Here is an 18704-nt window from a genome sequence, read left to right as displayed (position 1 = left end):
CAGCTATAGCTCTGAGATGTGACTGCTACTGTACTAATTTACAGATCTTAACACACATGCACACACACATGCACACACATGCATGCACACACACACACAAAGATGATCTTTGTCTATATTTTATACAAATACAACAGTAGTTTGTGGATACACTTTAAGTACATGATATACACGATAAGCCACTTGATTTCCAATATCACAGAATAGAGATTTAAAATGCAATAAAAATATACAAAATTCAGTCTGGAATGCAGATTTTTTTTCTTTTCTATTTTGACTCAAAACTTTACCATTAGAACATTTTTAGAGTACTAGTCCAAACACTTTTTCATTAGCTAAAAATACAATTTCAGCAGTCAGCTTATGTTCAGGCATGATGCAATCCATTTTTCTAATGGATTCCCAGTTTTTGTTAAATTCAAAGGGCTGTTAGTAACTTACAGTATGCTCTTCACTCCATGCCCAATTGTTAAGCCCACTTTCCTTCTGAGTTACAGTCACCTTGTGGACAAAAGCTGGGTTTGTTCTGGTAACATTTGCACGTCCAAGATCTCCTTTTGCAAGTGCACATGAATACACTGTGGTGGTATAAAAGTTTGTTAATGACAAATCAAGTCACAGTATAAAAATATATTGTACACCTTTATACCTATGTAGTCCTTTTCCTATGGATAAAAAAATACAACTGAATGAGACAGAGAAGTTTGTAGCACCATGAAGAGTTGTGTCCCAAGTTACATTAGCAGCATGATCCAATATAATATTGAAGGAGTGTTTCTGAGAAGATAGACATTCATTCTGGTTCGTCTGTACCACCGAAGCTTATACAATGAAGTGTTTTAAACATTAGCAATAGTTCTGTCATTTCTAGAGCTAGATGTCTTATTAAGACACTGCCTTCCATCCTCAGAGGGCTGAAGACACCGCAGAAAGGCTTACAGGTGATCTACGTGTGCCATTACCAAGGCTGGTAGCATTATCTTGTTACATATGATCCTGAAGGAACCCTCTGTGGGTTTTTACATGAAAGTACACAACACAATTTATGTATCTATGTAGACCTCCATAATCAAGACATACTGTGTTGTAGACTGGGCTGGTAACAGTCTGAATAAAACAAGGCAAAAATCAATCGAGGCACTCATGTGTCAGAGAAACAGTCTGCTGCTGCTAAGGACGAATACTCAACACTTAAAAAGACCTCCTCCAATGTCACATGGATCTCAGTAGGCTAGAAGCAACTTGGGTGAACTGGTATCTTTTAACTTATGGACTGGGAAGACAGTGTGCTTTGAGACACGTAAACCTTGTAAAAAAAATAAACCATTGTAAAACCTTACGAAAAGACACACACTGATGCTGTGCAACATAGCAAATCAATAAGAAAACACTGTAAAAATGTACCTGTTTAAAATACCATCTACCATTTTTGTACACAAAGCATTATATATCAAAGGCCTACATATATATCTAATGGCACTTGAAAAAATTATAGTAAGTCTTAAAAATAAAAAGCATAACCTATAAGAAAGTTTCTGTAAAAGTTTAGATTCATTTTGAAAGTGCTATATCTTGTAATATGTGTAGTATAGAGGTTGACCAAACTCTATTTTTTTTTAAATTGGCCTACATGTGTATTGCTCACTAGATGAATGATCCTGAAAATATGTACTCTATAACATTCATTATTAGCTTAATAAAGTAATCAGCTCTGGCTCATGTTTCAGTCAGTATATGGTTTTTAAAAACCGCTACTGTCCAAATTAACACAATATATCACTATATTCCACAAATGACTAGAAAAGGAAAGAACAAGCAACAAACAGGCAAAAATACACAGCTTGAAAGGAAGGAGCAATAACTGAAAGAAGAAAAGCTGCACAAGGGATGGTGTGCGACCAGCCAGGACATTTGAAAACTGGAAGCAGGTAACAAGATGGAGAATGAGAGCTTAACAGCAACCAGTAACTATACAGTAGTGCTGGTGTACACTGATGGGCGACATTGCTTACGGTGCCAACATCCTTCCACACTAACACTCCCATGGCTGGTGACCTAGTTTGCACACACATGTGGAAGTCAAACTGAATGAGGTTCAATATCTTGTCTGAGGTTCAAATTCTACACCAAAATATTTATTTAATGTTAATCCCTTTTCTTTTTAAGCAAACTAAGGCACAATCAGAAATTCCAAGGATGATGAGTCTGGCCACTGGAGTATGAAACAGCATTGGCAATAACTGTCTTTAATGATACCTACTTCAAATAAAAGCAAATGACAATTTTTTTTCTAGAAAAAAAAGCCAATTCTCTGTTACATCTTGGTTAAAATGTTGTGCAATTAAAATAAACAAGCTGCCTGATCTTTAATAGAAAATCTATCAAAAAGGGTTTAGTGACCACTGCAGTCAATTAACAAACACACATCAGCTGAGTTCCCTCTTATTTTGAAGTGTTATTCAAGTCTATCGGGCAGCAACAGGCAGAGAGGTGGACATATGAAATTTAAGACTCTACAGTTTTAACACTGGTGCCCTGGAAAATATGTATTTGAATTCCATGCAGGGCAAAAATCAGGAATATATATACATATACACACATACACATATATATTATATATATTATATGTATGTATGTATGTATGTATGGTGCCATTCCCATTTCTAAAATGCTTTATTTCATAAATCCTGGTACTCCCTTTTTAATTAGCAGTGAAATACAGCCTAGGAAGGCCAGCGTCTCATTCATTAATCTGACTTCTTATTATGCAAATTTTAGACAGAATAAAGTAGTGCTTTCACACTTGCTATTTGTGACCTCTATGTAAAAATAGGTTTTCTATTTACTTGTGCTCTGTCACCAAATTTCTTTTTCCTTTTTTTTATGGTGATTAAAGCAATATTGAACACTAATCATTCAACTAAAGCTTAGGTAAGCGATCTGTTTCATAGAAACTAAAGGAGGCAATAATGAAGCAGAGCGAAAAGCCTACTTTCAGAGCAAATATTCTCCTAACCAAAAGCTTAGGAGCAGCTTGAAAATTTAAAAATGCATTTCCTTATTAACATATATAATTTTAATGCCTTTGGAACACTTTAATAAAATGTAATTTCCATAATAAAATTTAAATACATAAGTATAAAAACTACTGCTCCCAGGATTAAAAGAATAGGAGCAAGATAAAAATATCAGGAGTCAAAGCTCCTTCAAAGAGCAAGTTTCATCTATGAAGTGCGATACACGTGTGTATATATAATATATATAGTGAGACCCCATTTACAATTTACATTTCTCCACAAATTATACTACTCCCAGATATTTTAAATAATGCATTCTCTTCAGTAATCTATACTCATTTTAGAAATTATTGGTAAACAAGGCAATCCGCAGTGACAACTGGCCCTACCAAAGGGAAACAGCTCCCACCCAGGGCTAAGGAGTGCTCAGAAATTCATAATAGTTTCTCATTTTTTTTAAAGAGATATATACTCTTCCATAATCCCCCCATCCCTGACCCAACAGAAGGGGTCCCAAAATAAGGTGTTAACAAGTGCTTAATAGATATGTCTCTTAGGCTGATGCCCCAAATAACCCTTAGGAAAATAGAAGAATTGAGCCTTTGATCAGACTGTGGTGGTTGTCTCACACGAGGAAAGTCCATTACTACTTTATTCAGCAACAGCACCTTCTCATTATTTTCACATTAATTTAGTGCTTGCTTTATTTTACTTTGCTCCTTTTTTGTAACATTTCTCACATTTCCCAGAGATGTGTAAATGTGGGGTTTTACTGTATATATTTTTAGTTGTGTAAAACTTTGTGGTAATTCCTCAAATACCTCTTGATGTGTTTAATTTAAAATTCTCCATCCAAAAATAGCAGGGAAAGATGGGTGTAGACTGAATAAGCACAGGGGTCAGACTGCTGTTTCAGAAGTGACACTTTGTCCTTAAAGTCTAGTTTTCAACTCTGGCAACAGCGGACACTATCCGTAGACAAGCTGTGGTTTGGCTTCATGCTTCCTGTTCAGGAATCTATCACCCTGACAGGCTGGGGCATCCCACTCTGGGGTTCACCTACTTACTGTCTATAGCCTCACAGTGGCTCTAGGCCCTGGACTAACTGTGGACCAACAAGCAAAGCAAGAGTGTGGGTGTACTTGAATCACTCTCAAGGTGGAAGGTGGGGAGGAGAAAGAAAGTTATCTAGACACTGACCCTGAAGACTTCGATGCCACATACTGTTAACATTACTACAGATACTGGAGCTTTGCGTTGGGTTTGATTCTGTCATGTGTTCATGATATTTTAGCAAATATTGTAGCCTGACAAGAGCACGTCTTCAAAATGCATTGATCTGAAATTACAGTGTCTAAAAATCCCCTATTATCTCTCCAAACTGGATTTTTCGTTCATTTAAATGATTATGAATCTTAGTGGCTAGCATAAAATTTGACTCAAGTTATTCACACACATTTCAGAAGATTTATATCCTATAGCGTACTTGTAAAAAATGAGCCAAATGTCAAATGTCCATTGTTATTGGACAAAAATGAAAATTTTCAGGTCGAAAAATCAAGTGAACACGGGGCTTGAGATATCACATCGATAATAATGGTGTTCCTACATGAAATAAGCTAGAGACTATGGCAACTGACAGAGAATCAGGACCAAAGAGCCGGGTGCACACGGCTGAACATGGATGGTTCCAAAGCTCACTTAAGAAGCTAGTTTCTATTATTAATGGGCTTAATGAAACCGGTATTCTACAACAGCAGAAATTTTTATACGGTCTTAAAGTAGGCACTAAAATAAAAATGGGCATCTAAGGCAGGGCTACACATACACCTCTGTAAGAAATCCATGACCCAGACAGATCCTACTGAAATGCCTGATGGAAGCGAGGCAGGGTGGTGCTTGTGCTTAAACTGCTGGTGAAGGCTGCTGACAGTGAGTGCAGAGAACCAAGACCTATGGTGTTTGCAGGATCTTGAAGATCCTGTGTTTGTGTAGGGAGCTGAGAAACAGAAGAATGTGCTTCATCTTGGGAATAGCTCATCCCAAGGCTCCCCACTGACAGAGGATTATAAGGAGGACCATTTAGCGGTATGAAGTTAAACAACTGAGAAAAATCCAATGCTGGTGTGTTGAGGGGGTCACTGATAGAAATGGAACTCTTGGACAGGGAGAGGTCCCCTGCGCCATCATCTAGGGAACCACTCTGAGGATCCAATCCTAACTTAGATGATGATGCTTGAGAATCCTGGGATGAGGAGGGCGCACCACCTTGTAATTCCATCAGATAACTCTCAATTTCCCCCTTTAATGGCTGCTCTTTTTCAGGAATAGAAATTGCGTATGAGGTAGAACTGAATGGGTATTTGAAAGAAAGGTGGTGAGAGGGATGAACAGCGTCCATATCTATGGGGCAGGTCATTCCCAAAGGTAAAGTTGTGATCATTTGGTGGGCAGACCCCGAGCTCTGCATCGACTGAAATGGAGTGTTATAAAGGTTTAACTGCAAAGTGTTTGTGAATGGCTTCGACAACAGTTCACTGGAAGGTAAGGACATCACCGGGAGGAGTTCATCTTTTATAGGCACAGACACATTACAGGTAAATGGATCCAGGAAATCTACTGGTTCGGTTTTAACCTTCAGGAGCTCTTGATTGTGACTCTTCTTCATATGTCGAGTGAGGTGGTCCTTTCGTCCAAATCTCTGTGCACAGTACTGACAGAGGAAGTCCTTTCTTCCTGTGTGCACCACCATGTGTCTCCGCACATCCTTCCGGGTGTAGAACCTGCGGTCACAGTGCTCGCACTGGTGCTTCTTCTCCTTCACCCCCCCAGATGACTTGCCTGCGTGAGATTTAAGGTGCTCCAGCAGCACAGCTGTGCTTCCGAAAGTCTGCAAGCAGACCTTGCAGGTGAGGTCACCGCTGGTTGCCGCGTGCAAGGCCAGGTGCCGTTTAAAGCCAAGCTTGGTGTTATAGCTCTTGCCACACTCTTCGCATCTGAACGTCTCTTTGTTGGGGTCATGTGTGTGGAGGTGATTCTTCAGATGGTCCTTCCGGTGGAACATTTTCTCACAATAATTACACTTGTGGGTTTTCTCAGGAGAGTGAGTAGCCATGTGCCTTTAAACACAGAGACACTCTGTAAGTGACAATCATGGCGCAAAGATACACATGCACTTTTAACATGGGAAGCTAATCTACTATGCTAACACAAAACTTCCCTTAATAAAGGATCTTCTTAACTAATATATACCATAGGATAGTTAACACACCTAAACATTGTAAAACTTGAGCCAATTAAGTTGCCACTTTAGTGTTGACTGTTTTTAGCTATCATTACAAAAGTAAGCAAGCAAGACTGAACATACTCACGTAAATGTCCACACCCTTTTCTTGTTGAACTTTCTACAAATGGAAATTCTACTCTCATTAAACATTTTACTTAAAAAAATCCAGACACTACCACCAAAGTATGTGATATAGAATACCAAAGGCTACCCAATGTCTAATCTACTTAACATTTCCTCTCTGCAAATGAGAAATGTGTATACAAATACATACGCTTACAATGGCTTCAAGTGGCCAACACAAGAGAAAGTATAATCTGAAAGACAAATAGAGTGTAATACCTTTGTAATTTGTACTTAGAAACAAAGGCCTTGGTGCAGTCTTGCTGTGTGCACTTGTAGGGCCTCTCTCCTGTGTGAGAGTAGGAGTGAACCTTTAATTTCTCAACACTGTTAAAGGCCTTGTCACACAGTTGGCAAGGAAAGTTTTTTCTTGGTTTGGTTTCACCACGCTTACGTTTCCCTGAAGGGACTTTCTGGGTATCTCTTACTTCTGACAAATCACCAGGAATGACAGTGGCCATCGCAGCCTAAACCAGGCCTTCTTGTTGGACACTTGGGAACTGCCCAACTCCACTAAATGATATAGCTTTAGGTGGCTTCTCAAGTTTCATGTGGTCGTAAAAGAAAGCAAAAAGGGACTGGAAAAAAAAATAAGAAACAACTAGTTTGTAACTAAACTCATTAAAAAAATGTTATTTGCTATGTGATGCTTTTGAATTAAAAAAGAAACCATAAAATGGATTCAGCTGGTCCAATGTAATATCTGTAGGTTTCTTTATATTTTTCAAAACAGATATAAATGCATTGCTCAGAATGGACAGTTCATATAACCCTGAAATTCCACCTGATAAATGTTGTACTTAGGCATAACAGTAGTGATTCCAGAACTCTCAGGAAGCATCAGAGCATGACGCTAAATGTAGCATTACTAAGCCTCAATATTTAAAAGGGAACTTAATTCTGACTACAAGTGTAAACATGGTTCAGTTGTATCTTAATGTTGAAAAGTCACGTCAATGTGTATACATGAGTTCTAGCCATACTGGAACAAATGAACAGCAAGCACTGGAAACTCTTAGGAACCTGTGACCCCCTAAGCCCATGGGAGATGTACACAAAGCCAGATACAAGGGGCAGAAAGAGTGACAGCACACCTGAAGTGAAGACTTACTCTTAAAACCACTGTCATCATACTCTATGGGATTTCTGTGTCAGGGAGGAGGAATGATTTATCTTTATAAGAACTAAATATTCTTGAGATGGAAAAGCCATGTAAGGTGAAAAACACAGATCCTTGTTCTTTTGAGGGAAGTATGCTTAGCTTTCCTCAACTGTTTTTATGCCACAGAGAAGGATTATCCTTACTGGGCACAGCCATCGGCCTTCCCAGGAGCTGAAGGGATCAGTCTTTGACACATCTGTAACCTGAGTGCAGCACACCTGTTGGAATTTCTCACAGTGCACAATACCCGTGCAAAAATATAGCATCACAGAAGTGTTTCAGATTAGTCAGAGGTGTGTCAGTTTCAATTCATTATCAATGCTGTGAGAAAGAATGAAATGCATATATTGTACAGCAAAGAGTATATCTTTAAACTTAAAACTGAATAGAAGCCTACATAGACAAGAGATAGTAAATACAGTAAACTCTATTTCTCAGACTAAGAAAATCAACTCCTCAAAGAATCTATTGCTGTATGAATTACATGTTTCTATATGGTTTCTTAAGGTAGTTTAGAGGTACTCTTTCAACAGACTGCAGAGATGACTACACCTGTAAAAGGAGCTCATTATTAAATGTGGCTAAATGACCTACCAGCTACAAATGGACTGAATTTGCCATCCTACCGTCTCTTTTAAAAAAAGGAAACCAACTTCTCACCTGTGATCTGGTGTCAGACTGGCACATGCCTTTACAATTAGTACACACAGTCACTTCCACAGATTCAAGCTACATTTTATAGGAATTCTAAGTACCTATATTTTTGTAAAATTTAAGTGTTTTATGTCTTTTTGTATTTTAGCATAGAGGCTGTCTCTGCACAGACAAAATACACAGTGAGCCATTATTTGGATTAAAGCAGTAGTGCATACAGGTGAGTTAACTGAGTATCTTTTCTTCATTAGGCAGATACAGGCGAAATCTTTGTGCTGTTTATATTGTCTGAAAGTTCCCCTTTAAGTCTTAAAAATAATTATTAATACAATGCCAGAGATATAGCCAATACTAACATGGTATGTCCTCCTGACTGTGGGTTTTCTGATCTCAAAGAATTGTGCTTTTCCTCTGCGTGCTCATTCAGAAGGCAGCATCTTTGCTTCCCACACAAGTGAGCTCTCGCTAACTGGCTACTCTGCTGCAACCAGCAGTGACACCTAAACTGGTACAAAGCTTCAACTTGCATTTCCTCACTTGGTGTGTTCATGTACCTATTTAGATTATGCACAGACCAGTCATTTCCCAATTGCCGAATCCAAAGGAAGTGAAAAGTATCTTGAATATTTCAAAACTTGGTCATAACTGCCACTGTGTAACAAAATGCAGTTGGGATGCTGAGAATTCCAGTGGAGAAAATGAACTTTGTTACCAAAGACATATTAAAAGTGCACCACGAAATAAAACACACACACTATATTAAAATTGGCAATACTCAATATGAAGTAACCATGAGTTGTATTTGGATGTACATACTGAGCAATGAAATTGCACTGATACCAAATATTACACTTTTCTAAGACCAGCTGAAAATTTTCATGGCTGATAATAACTTTATGCATATATACCTAATTTTATATACTTATTACAGAATTTAGTTATCACAGGTGTATTTAAAACTTTAGGATAAATATAAATTGTAAGCTCAATATCTAATAAAAGATCATACTCATAATATACTTATCAACCAAATACTTTAAAGGTGCATGCATAGAACTGCAGATTCATGTTTGGTGCATACCTGATTACAGATGGAAAAAAGCCTCAGACTTTGATCTTAGCCAGTCCCATTAACTCTTCGTAGAAGAGAGCAGAATTCAATCCTTCCCATTTTGGCCAATCTATGAAGAAGAAGAAGAGAATGGACTTTCTATACTCTAAGTAGAAGTAAGTGACAGAAAGTATGAGGGAGCTGCAGGTTCATAGCACATGCTCGCATTCCATTCTGCTGATGAGTCATGCACTAATTTCCACCAACTGCTCAGTTTTATTAGTTGTAAGCACACTTCATATGACCAAATAAATGCAGAAATAAAAAGCTAAATAGTATCACCTAGAAAAAAAGGCAATTTATTATGCTGAATGATTCCCCACTTGCTTCTCAAATTAAATTTAATTAAAAAAAAAAACCTAAATTGCTGGGCATGGTGGTGCAGGCCTTTAATCCCAGCACCTGGGAGGCAGAGGCAGGTGGATCTTTGAGAGTTTGAGGCCAGCCTGGTCTACATAATGAGTTCCAGGACAGCTGGGGCTACAAGGAGACCCTGTCTCAAAAAAAAAAAAAAACTAATTTTCCAAAAAAAAAAAAAAACTAATTTTCCAAAAAAAAAAAAAAACTAATTTTCCAAAAAAAAAAAAAAAAAAAAAAAAAAAATCTAACTTGCCTACCAAGAAATATGGCTACGGTTACTAAAAACTAAATTGATCAAAATTTCATTAAGCTTAGTATGATGGGAAAAACTCAGCTCCTTCCAGGAGAGTGCATCTGGAAGCACATCAAAGCACACACCTGACAACAGCACCCCCACTCACTGTGCACACTTGGGAACTTGAGGCTTCTCAAAACCCCACTTCTGCTGCCTGCAGTAACTGCCAATTTATACTTAAGAATGCTGTAGGGATGGTTGCGATGTAGCAAGACTGCTGTTTACGTTTCAGAAGCATGCAAGGGAAACTACATACAGGTTTGATAAGGAGGCAGGCATCGGGGAGAGAACATCGTTTGTTGCATGAGACCATTGTTGAAAAATCTTAAGCTAGTTAAAAAATGCCCTTTAACAGCAATATCTTTAATAGGATGAGGGCACATAGAAAAAATGTGTTAATAATTACTGATCATCAAAGACAAGTTGAGAAGCGTAATGGTATAAAGTAAAAAGATCAAGAATTTTTTATTTTCAAGAATAAAGAGGACAAGGAATACAGAGGCTAGTAAACTCTGATTATTTTAACTAAGAATTCAGAATCTGAGAGGGAGGACACAAGTCAAAGAGTTAAAATACAATCACAAAAGGATATATTAATAGCATGTTAAGTAAAAAAAACACTTTTAAAGTTCTAATACCAATCTGATATTATCCTTTGGAAAAAATTTCACATACTTTCATAATTTGATGATATGTAAAGAAAATATGTAATAGAGGACATTCAAGCACCATTACAAAATTACTACGGGTATATATAAAACTAGCACTATTCTCATTATTTAAATAAAAATTGAGATCAATAAAGACATATAAAAAGTTAAAGCAAAAGCCCCATTTTTATAAAGCATAGGACATGCACAAGGAAAAGAACTGAATTCTGTACATAAAACTGCAAAATAAGATAATTAACTTCGTGAATACTTACTTGCCCAGGACACACACTGAATATTTGGTGTGGGTAGTTATGAATATGAAAGACCATCATATGCACTGAGGTTTGAATGATATACATAGCTTACAAGTATAGAATCTTTCCATCTCTATCACCTCCCTGGTGTCAGTGACCCTAAGAGGTAGATACATTTATTACCACTATACTGAGCTACTTGATGGCATCTATATGACCAGGAAGGCCTCATGTCCTCAAACTCCTATCTCAATCCTACTCTGCTCATCCTACAAGGGCAGGTTAGCAAACTGGCTTGCAAGTGGATAAATCCTGCCATACTTAAAAGATTAAGAAGTGATTCAGTATCAACTTTTTTCCTATGAGTTATCAAATAAAATCTCCAAAAGGAAATAAATTGAAGACTTAGGAAATTTAAAAGGTAATTTTCAAGATAAGTCTTAAGTAATTTAATTAAGCATTAAAATAAAAATATGTATATCGATAATTTGAGACTTAAATCTAAACCAAAGTTGACTAGTAAATAATAAATCTGTATATTTTCTTGTCATAAATTTTACTGCCTTTCAAATACATTCATAAGTTTTATCTATGCTTACAGTTCAGTGACATTTTATAATAAAAGGCTTTAGCATCTAAGTATTTCAAATAGTTTATAAATATGTACCTACAATAGGCTACAAATTACCCATGATATATCTTACAACCCAAAATAGAATTATAAATAAAGTGATCATTTTTAATTTAGTTTATCTTAAAACATAACTCCCAAATTTATGGTTAATTTCTCTAAATTTATCCTACTTTGAATTTTTATTAATTGCCAAATAATTTCAAAGAACTTTTCATGATTTCCCCAAACAAAGGAAATCAGGAGTTGATTAAAATTAGTTGGATTGTCAGAATAAACATAAAAAATTAATATAGCTTGCATTTAGGTAATCCAAACTGAAATGTTAAGTAAATGTCTGTTAGGATCAAGAAAAATTAAAAAAAGACTCTGATTCTGTTTTTAAAGTCTGTGACCAAACTTACATTTACGCTTTTCTTTTCTACTGTTCTTTGAAAAGTTATCAAAGACTCGCTACTACGTTTTTCAAATGATGGAAATTCTTCTTTGTCCTTGTCTGAAGAATTATGAAGGAAGGTAGACAATACCCATTCTAAGCTGCTCTAAGATGGAACAACAGTTCAAAATACACTGTTTCTGATCATACCCAAACAGGCACAGCTCCTCCATCCCCTGCCCCCAAGGTAACTCTGAATGCAACAGTAGCAGCAGTTAGAGGGAACAGCGTATGATCCTGCACCAAGATTCACCTGCATGTGCTTTACTTTATTCATAAAAAATAATAAGCAAATGGACTATACATCTGAGGCTCTACTGTAATCAATTTCTATGAGATGACAGGCAAAGAACAGGCCTTTATGGAACTGATTTCTGTTTCTGAGACTTGCTTTGTTAACGGATGTATATGTTAACAACACTTACCTGCATTACTAATTTTTTTTTCATTTTTAAAAATCACACAGATTTTGCTAAGGACAAATGCTATCAGCCACCAAAGCTTTATTCTCCCTTATACTAATCATAACAAACCATTACTACACATTTCAGAAAAATGTCAACATTTGCTTAAAACATTTTCCATAGAGAGTAAATAGGGTATATCACCAAAGGAAACTTACCAGTTGACAACAGTTTATATGTATGAAACAGTAATAGAGTTTTGAATAATCTGAAGGAGACTAACAAGATTACATAATGGGAATGAAATTTAGGAGGAGCCACAACAGCTTACTTGGAACATTATTTTTAAAATCAGTGTCACTGATCCTGTATAAGTTGTAAATTCTTACAGCAGTCAACTCCCATAGTCTATAAAGTCCCTTACTACTGAAGAATAAAAACTATCCTAAAACTTAAGAAAGGGAAACAGAAGGGATCATCAAAATACATTACATATATTAAAATATCAAAAATTGAAAATTAAAGAGAGAAAATAAATGGAAAAAACCCCCCAGAACAACACCCCAAAGCCCTCCAAACCCCAAACTCAGAGAATGGCAGCTGGGGGCAGATCAGGTCAGTTTTACTCACTGCGGTGTCCTATAAATGACAGTAAAGTAACCACTGAATGAACAGAAAGGATTAAAGTAGTCACCACTAATGTGATGACCTATAGGCTTCCTCATCACCATGGTGGACATACAATAAAAATATGTATTCAAGCCAAAGATCACATGGTATGGATATAATTTGTCTAACACACTGAAAAGGGCAATAGAATGGTATAAATCCTAGGTTCGGATAACGATAATAATTAAAAAGCTGTTTAAAATACTTAGTTTGTTCAGAAAGCAAGCATGCTCTGACTGGTGATACACCTACGGAATCAAATGGTACAAGGGGACAGCGTCAGTACAGCCACAGTCTTAATAGGAACTTTTAAAGCGAAGACATGCCCGGTACCTGGCCTGAAGCAGGAAAAAACGGTGAGACATCTGGGTCTCCAGAGAGCAGAGAGGAGCCCTTTAGAGAGGGCTCACTGCAAAGCAGGAAGCGTGGCAAAAATATGCACTTAACTCACCTGCATTACATGTCCTCAGAGAACTCAGTTAACATGTCAGTAGAACCACACAAGTTACTTTCCCATATTGGATGCCATCATTAATTAAACCAGTAATGGTAAGAATGCCTTTTAAGTATTATACTTGATCTTTTCAACTTATTTTGAGCAATTTCTTAAAATGTAGTTCTAGAATAATCTTTTAAAATTTACCACAAAATTAGGCTTAATTACATCTAAAACCATACTTAATACAGAATAAAAGCTACCAGAGAAGTGAAGGGAAACAGTTAATCTTTTTGCTTTTAAGAATAGATAGGAAGCTGTCCACGGATTTCAAAGTTGGCACCCCAAAGTTCCCAGAGACCCCACCATCAGCCTCACTATCCATCAGTGCTGCAGGATCTGCTTTCCTGGCCATGCATGCCCTTGAGGAGCAACACAGAATACCAGCCACCCAGTGAGGATGCAAAAGTCAGACAAATGTGATCTTCCAATTCACAAGTCCTTGCCTTGATTTATTTTATGGAGCAAAAGCACCAGAGTGAGCTAGAGAATTTCTTCTCTTTTGAAAGTTCTTAATGATCTTTAACTCCGAAGCTAACACTCCATTTTAAGTTTTTTATCTATGGGAGATTCTCTAAGATTGCACGTTTATGAGAATAAAAACCTAGAAGACATGATGGGGAGTACACTAGGTATTTCATTTTCTTCATGTAGGGAAATTAGTGCTTGCAAGCAGGAAGTGAGAAGAACTGTGGAAGGAAAGGTCATGCTGCCACGTGAGTGAGGGAGCAGAGCTACAGTTAGAACAACATAGAGCAGAACTGTTTCATCAACATTTTAACTATTCTTACAGGATCTTCTGGGCCATAAAAATATACATAAAACATTTCCAAAATATTCGTTGTCTAGTTAACCTAGTTTACACTAGAACATAGATAACACACAGGTCATATACCCTAGATTGTGATGAGTTCATAATTTGGTTATTACTAACCCCTTAAGTTGCTGGGGTGCCACAAAATACCTGATATCAACTACCAAAATATATGGAAGAGTCTTAAACATGTAGAGTATTATCTTCATTCTAGTATGGGAAATTACCAAATACAATTAAAATCACAAAAACAGAATCCAGTTTTCATATACAAACTCTCAAGCACTCACACTAAGCCTATATAAATTCAAAGGAAAATGTAGAAATCAGATGGAATTTAAGAAAACCACTAAAGAAAGTTTTATTTAGTTACTAAAGTTCATGAGGAAAAATTAGTTTTAAGCCATCTCAAAGTAATGTGCATGTTAAGCATAGGCCTGTGCTACATGCAGAGGTATAGCTGCCTAAACTACATGCTGGTGCTCAAGGCACACTTTGAAATGCAATGGAATCAGAATCCAGTGTCCAGGTCAGGCTCTGCACATGCCACCAGCCTGTTCACTCAACATCATGCCTATGTAGCTGTCCAGGATAAAATCACTTTAGAAACAACATTTCTTTTCATTCTCACATCACTGAGGTAAATAAGATTCGTTTTAGGCATAACTGTCAAGAGATCTGACATCAGTATTCCTTGACCAATCCACCGTATGAGGAGGAACCTGAAACTCTTCCCTCTCAGAATCTTTTACCCTGGAGGTTACTAAGATTCCTGGTATCCCCACCAAGTACCCAGTGTCCTGCCATGCAGAGACATTTAATAAATATTTGTTGGAAAGCAATTAGTTCCTTTAATGGGATTTCAGGAATCAAAGCAAGTAGGGAAACATGTTATTGGACTCTGGAAATCTCAAATTGATTGTGCAGCAAGCTCAGAAGACAAACCCAATATAATTAAATGGTTAGTGTGCTCTCGCAGAGGGGTAGGAACTTAGGAGCCCAACATGACCATCTGGGAATCCACATTGCTTCTACAGCCCTGGGAAGCAGCCTCGACTAGGCAGGCCTTGAAAGCTGGGGACCCAGGCACATGCTCCTCAGACCAGACAAGCAAGGAGACAAACCTAGCTGATGTTCCAAAAATTGCCTTCAGACATTCTGTCCTAGTAATTCCATAAGCACATGTACCCTGTGTTGACCACGACTCTCTGTTTGGAAATTAACAATGGAGTTCTATGGAAAGGAAAATCATACAAAGCGAAATTCCAAATCCTTAAATAAAATGCTCTTCATGTAAAAAATAAGATATGAAGGATGACACTGAAAATATTGGAGAAAAATTTTAACTGATTACAAATATAGGAAAGTCAAAAAAGAAAAAATTGTATAAACTGAGTTTGATTCCGTAAAAAGTAATTATTTTTCCTTTCTCTGGTTACTAAGAAAAAGCTTTATTAAAAAACAGTTTAAAAGATAACTTGCACCACTAAAACAATTATTAACACATTTTAAATTTAAAATTTTAAATGTTTAAAATTATTTAGATATATAGAGATGGCTGAAATTTTATCCTAACTTGATTTTAATGCCTCTTGCCATAGAATGTTGTACTTACTAAGATTGTGTTCATGGGGCTGGAGAGAAGACTTAGTGGTTAAGAGATCCTGCTGTACATGCAGAGGACCTGGGTTCAGTTCCCAGCATCCACATGTCAGTTAACAACTATCCATAACTACAGTTCCAGGGGATCCGGTGCCCTTTCCTGGCTTCCATGGGCATTGTACACATGTGGTACACTTACATAAACGTAGGGAAAACATTCATTACACATTAAAATTTTTTTAAGATGTAAAAAGATTGTGTTCCTGTTTTCTGTGAGGTCCCATTTGGCTCTCTTAGCCATCTGGTTTCCCTAGGCAGCACCCTATCTGCCATAGAGTTTAGGAGTTTGAGCCCGCTCTCTGGTATTTGGTGTGACTACCTTTGCTTTCTCCAGTCTCCTCATCCTGGGGGCTATGGGGTCTGGCCTCTGAACTCCAGCCCTGTGCTTGAAGTCTGGATGATAAGGCTTCACTGACAGACTTACCTGGTGCAAATCCATGTGTCCTTGGGTTTCCAAATATCACTACACCTTGTTTCTGTGCCGAGCTGTATCTACAGTGGGGAAATCTAGATGCTGTTCTTGTCACACTGGACTCCTTACTCTAGCATCTGCCCCATTCCTGGAAGCAGGTCCAATCCACTTCTCTACATGCCCACAATTGATCAGATCCTCCCAGCAGACAGAAGATATAGTGGTTCCATAAAGCAGTTTACTCTCTGAGCAACACTCAGAGAAGGAAGAGCTTAGTTAAGAATTCATCTGTGGGCTCTCTGGGAAGAGGTAAACAAACTTTACAGTAGCTATGCATTCTGCTGTGAGAGGCTTGTTCTTTGCCTTCCACTGAGCACAGCCTTTACTGAAGTCCTGCAGATCACAGTGCTTCCTGGTGGGTCCTAAGGTCATAAAGTGGCAGGCTTATTATGTGGCACGCTTTTCAAAGCTTTTAATATTATGTCTTAGTTAGTTTAGGAACTGGAATAACTGATCACTTTGAAAGTCATGCCATATAATGATAAAAGCCACCTACCTGGAGCCCTGTTCCAAACTCTAGCAAGACAACCTTATTAATAGACCATCACAGAATGAAGCATTCTGGGTGCCCAATACCGCCAAGGCAGCACCAAGAGGCAACCTAGAAAGAAAAGAAAAGTTAGTTTGAAATTCCAAAAGTCAAGCCCAATCTGGCTAATGGCATACAAATAGATTTTCATTATCACTTTCTTTTTAACTTTATTGAAAAAATCTATCATAAATCCTGTTATGAACGTGAATCAAACTGTAACACATTGAAAAGTAAACAAATCGTTATCTACAATTCACATATTTTCCGCTAGAAACAGTTATTTAGATAATTTGTAGTTCATTCAGATATTATTCCAAGTTTACTGTCATCTTTTCAACTTGATCACTTATTTTCTTTTTATATCCTAAACACATCCAGTCTTCTCTGTAATGTTAAAAAGAGGCTTGTCACAGCTATCTTGTTCTGAGCAAAGGCTGAGAAGAAACCTGCATGATGCTTTCCGTGATTCTCTGATCTGAGAAGGTGCAAAATGCTGAGCACTCAAGGATGGGGGCAGAGCAAGGATGTTCGTTCCTTCCCGAGTATGTGTCCATGTGATTATTACATCTTTCAAGTGAATTCCTAGGGCCAGACACAGCTTCAGCAGCATACAAAGACACATCAACTGTATTCTGAAGTACTCCATGTTTGCAGTTAGCCTTGATATCCTCCAACTGGTACAAATTAATGAAGACTAACCTTTGGGAGCATAGTCAAGACAGAAAAGAAGGCCATTTTCTATGTGCAAATCACCTACTTTGTATCTTAATGCCTGAGAGTCATGTCCAGTTGTATACAGTTAACACTCTATTAAAAGTGTCTGATAATGACACACAAAATGTTACCAACATCTATTATAAACAGCACTGATCTGAATTACCATGGGCACCAGTAGACATGATCTGTGTACTCATGAGTATGCAAACTAGTTACGCCTGTAGAGTTTACTCCTTTGGTCAACTTAATAAACACTGTGATGAGACGGTAGTGGGGATGATCAGTAACAATATTATACAGTATAAACAAGGGCCAAAAAAGAAGAGTATTATGGAATTTTTCAGTGATTTTTGTCTTGAAGAATGTACCATTAAGCAGCGCCCCCCCCCACCTCCAGTAAAAGGTATATGGCAAGGGAACTGACAGGTGAATCGCTGGATTCTAAGCAGAACTCTGACTGCAGGTAGCTTCAGCGGTACCTTTCCACATGCATGTACTCATGGTAATAAGTGGGAACTTAGGAAACACTGAATATATTGAAAGCAGGGAGAAAACAAATACTTGGGAAGACAAAGGAGAGGAGAGAGTGACCTCTTGAATGAGAAGCAAGATGTGTGCCAGAGTAGCACACCAAAGGCAAGGTGGTTGACAACCAGCAACAGCATTCCCTAGAAGAACCAAGAGATATCAGGAAGGGAGACAAGGACAGCCATGCGGCCTGTGCTCGGACAAGCAGATCACCGCACCTCAAGCCCAATGACTGCCACTATGGGACAAAACAACAGAATTCCAGGATAAGGAAGAAAAAGGTGGCAAAAGTCACAAAAGGAAGCTTCTAGGAGCCAGAGAATCACCCCACAATCCAATCCTTGCCAGGCAGGCTCCACTTAGGCCTGAAGACCTTAACGTTCACCAATAAAGACTATGGCTGGGAGAGGACAGTAGAAAAGGGGGGA

The 18704-nt window shown here is 37.7% G+C and overlaps 1 protein-coding gene across 6 annotated transcripts in view; it reads right to left on the bottom strand.

The window, feature by feature from the left end:
* Positions 1 to 421: 421 nt before the first annotated feature.
* Positions 422 to 18704, bottom strand: part of Plag1 (PLAG1 zinc finger) — a 47368-nt gene continuing 29085 nt past the window's right edge. The window contains exons 2-5 of one of the 6 annotated variants that reach the window (XM_017798135.2): positions 16996 to 17100; positions 9324 to 9423; positions 6646 to 7004; positions 422 to 6136 (exon numbers count right to left, since the gene is read on the bottom strand). In XM_017798135.2, the coding sequence (XP_017653624.1) occupies positions 4879 to 6136; positions 6646 to 6887 (1500 nt within the window). In that variant the 5' untranslated portion in view covers positions 6888 to 7004; positions 9324 to 9423; positions 16996 to 17100 and the 3' untranslated portion in view covers positions 422 to 4878. Of the gene's footprint in view, positions 6137 to 6645; positions 7005 to 9323; positions 9424 to 16995; positions 17101 to 18704 lie in introns of those variants that run through there. The other 5 variants (XM_029563494.1, XM_017798136.2, XM_008833074.3 and 2 more) reach the window with 5 other exon arrangements.

Source organism: Nannospalax galili, unplaced genomic scaffold, assembly GCF_000622305.1.
Source record: "Nannospalax galili isolate Female #2095 unplaced genomic scaffold, S.galili_v1.0 scaffold476, whole genome shotgun sequence".
Classification (NCBI taxonomy): domain Eukaryota; kingdom Metazoa; phylum Chordata; class Mammalia; order Rodentia; family Spalacidae; genus Nannospalax; species Nannospalax galili.
This window is presented reverse-complemented; position numbering and strand designations above follow the sequence as displayed.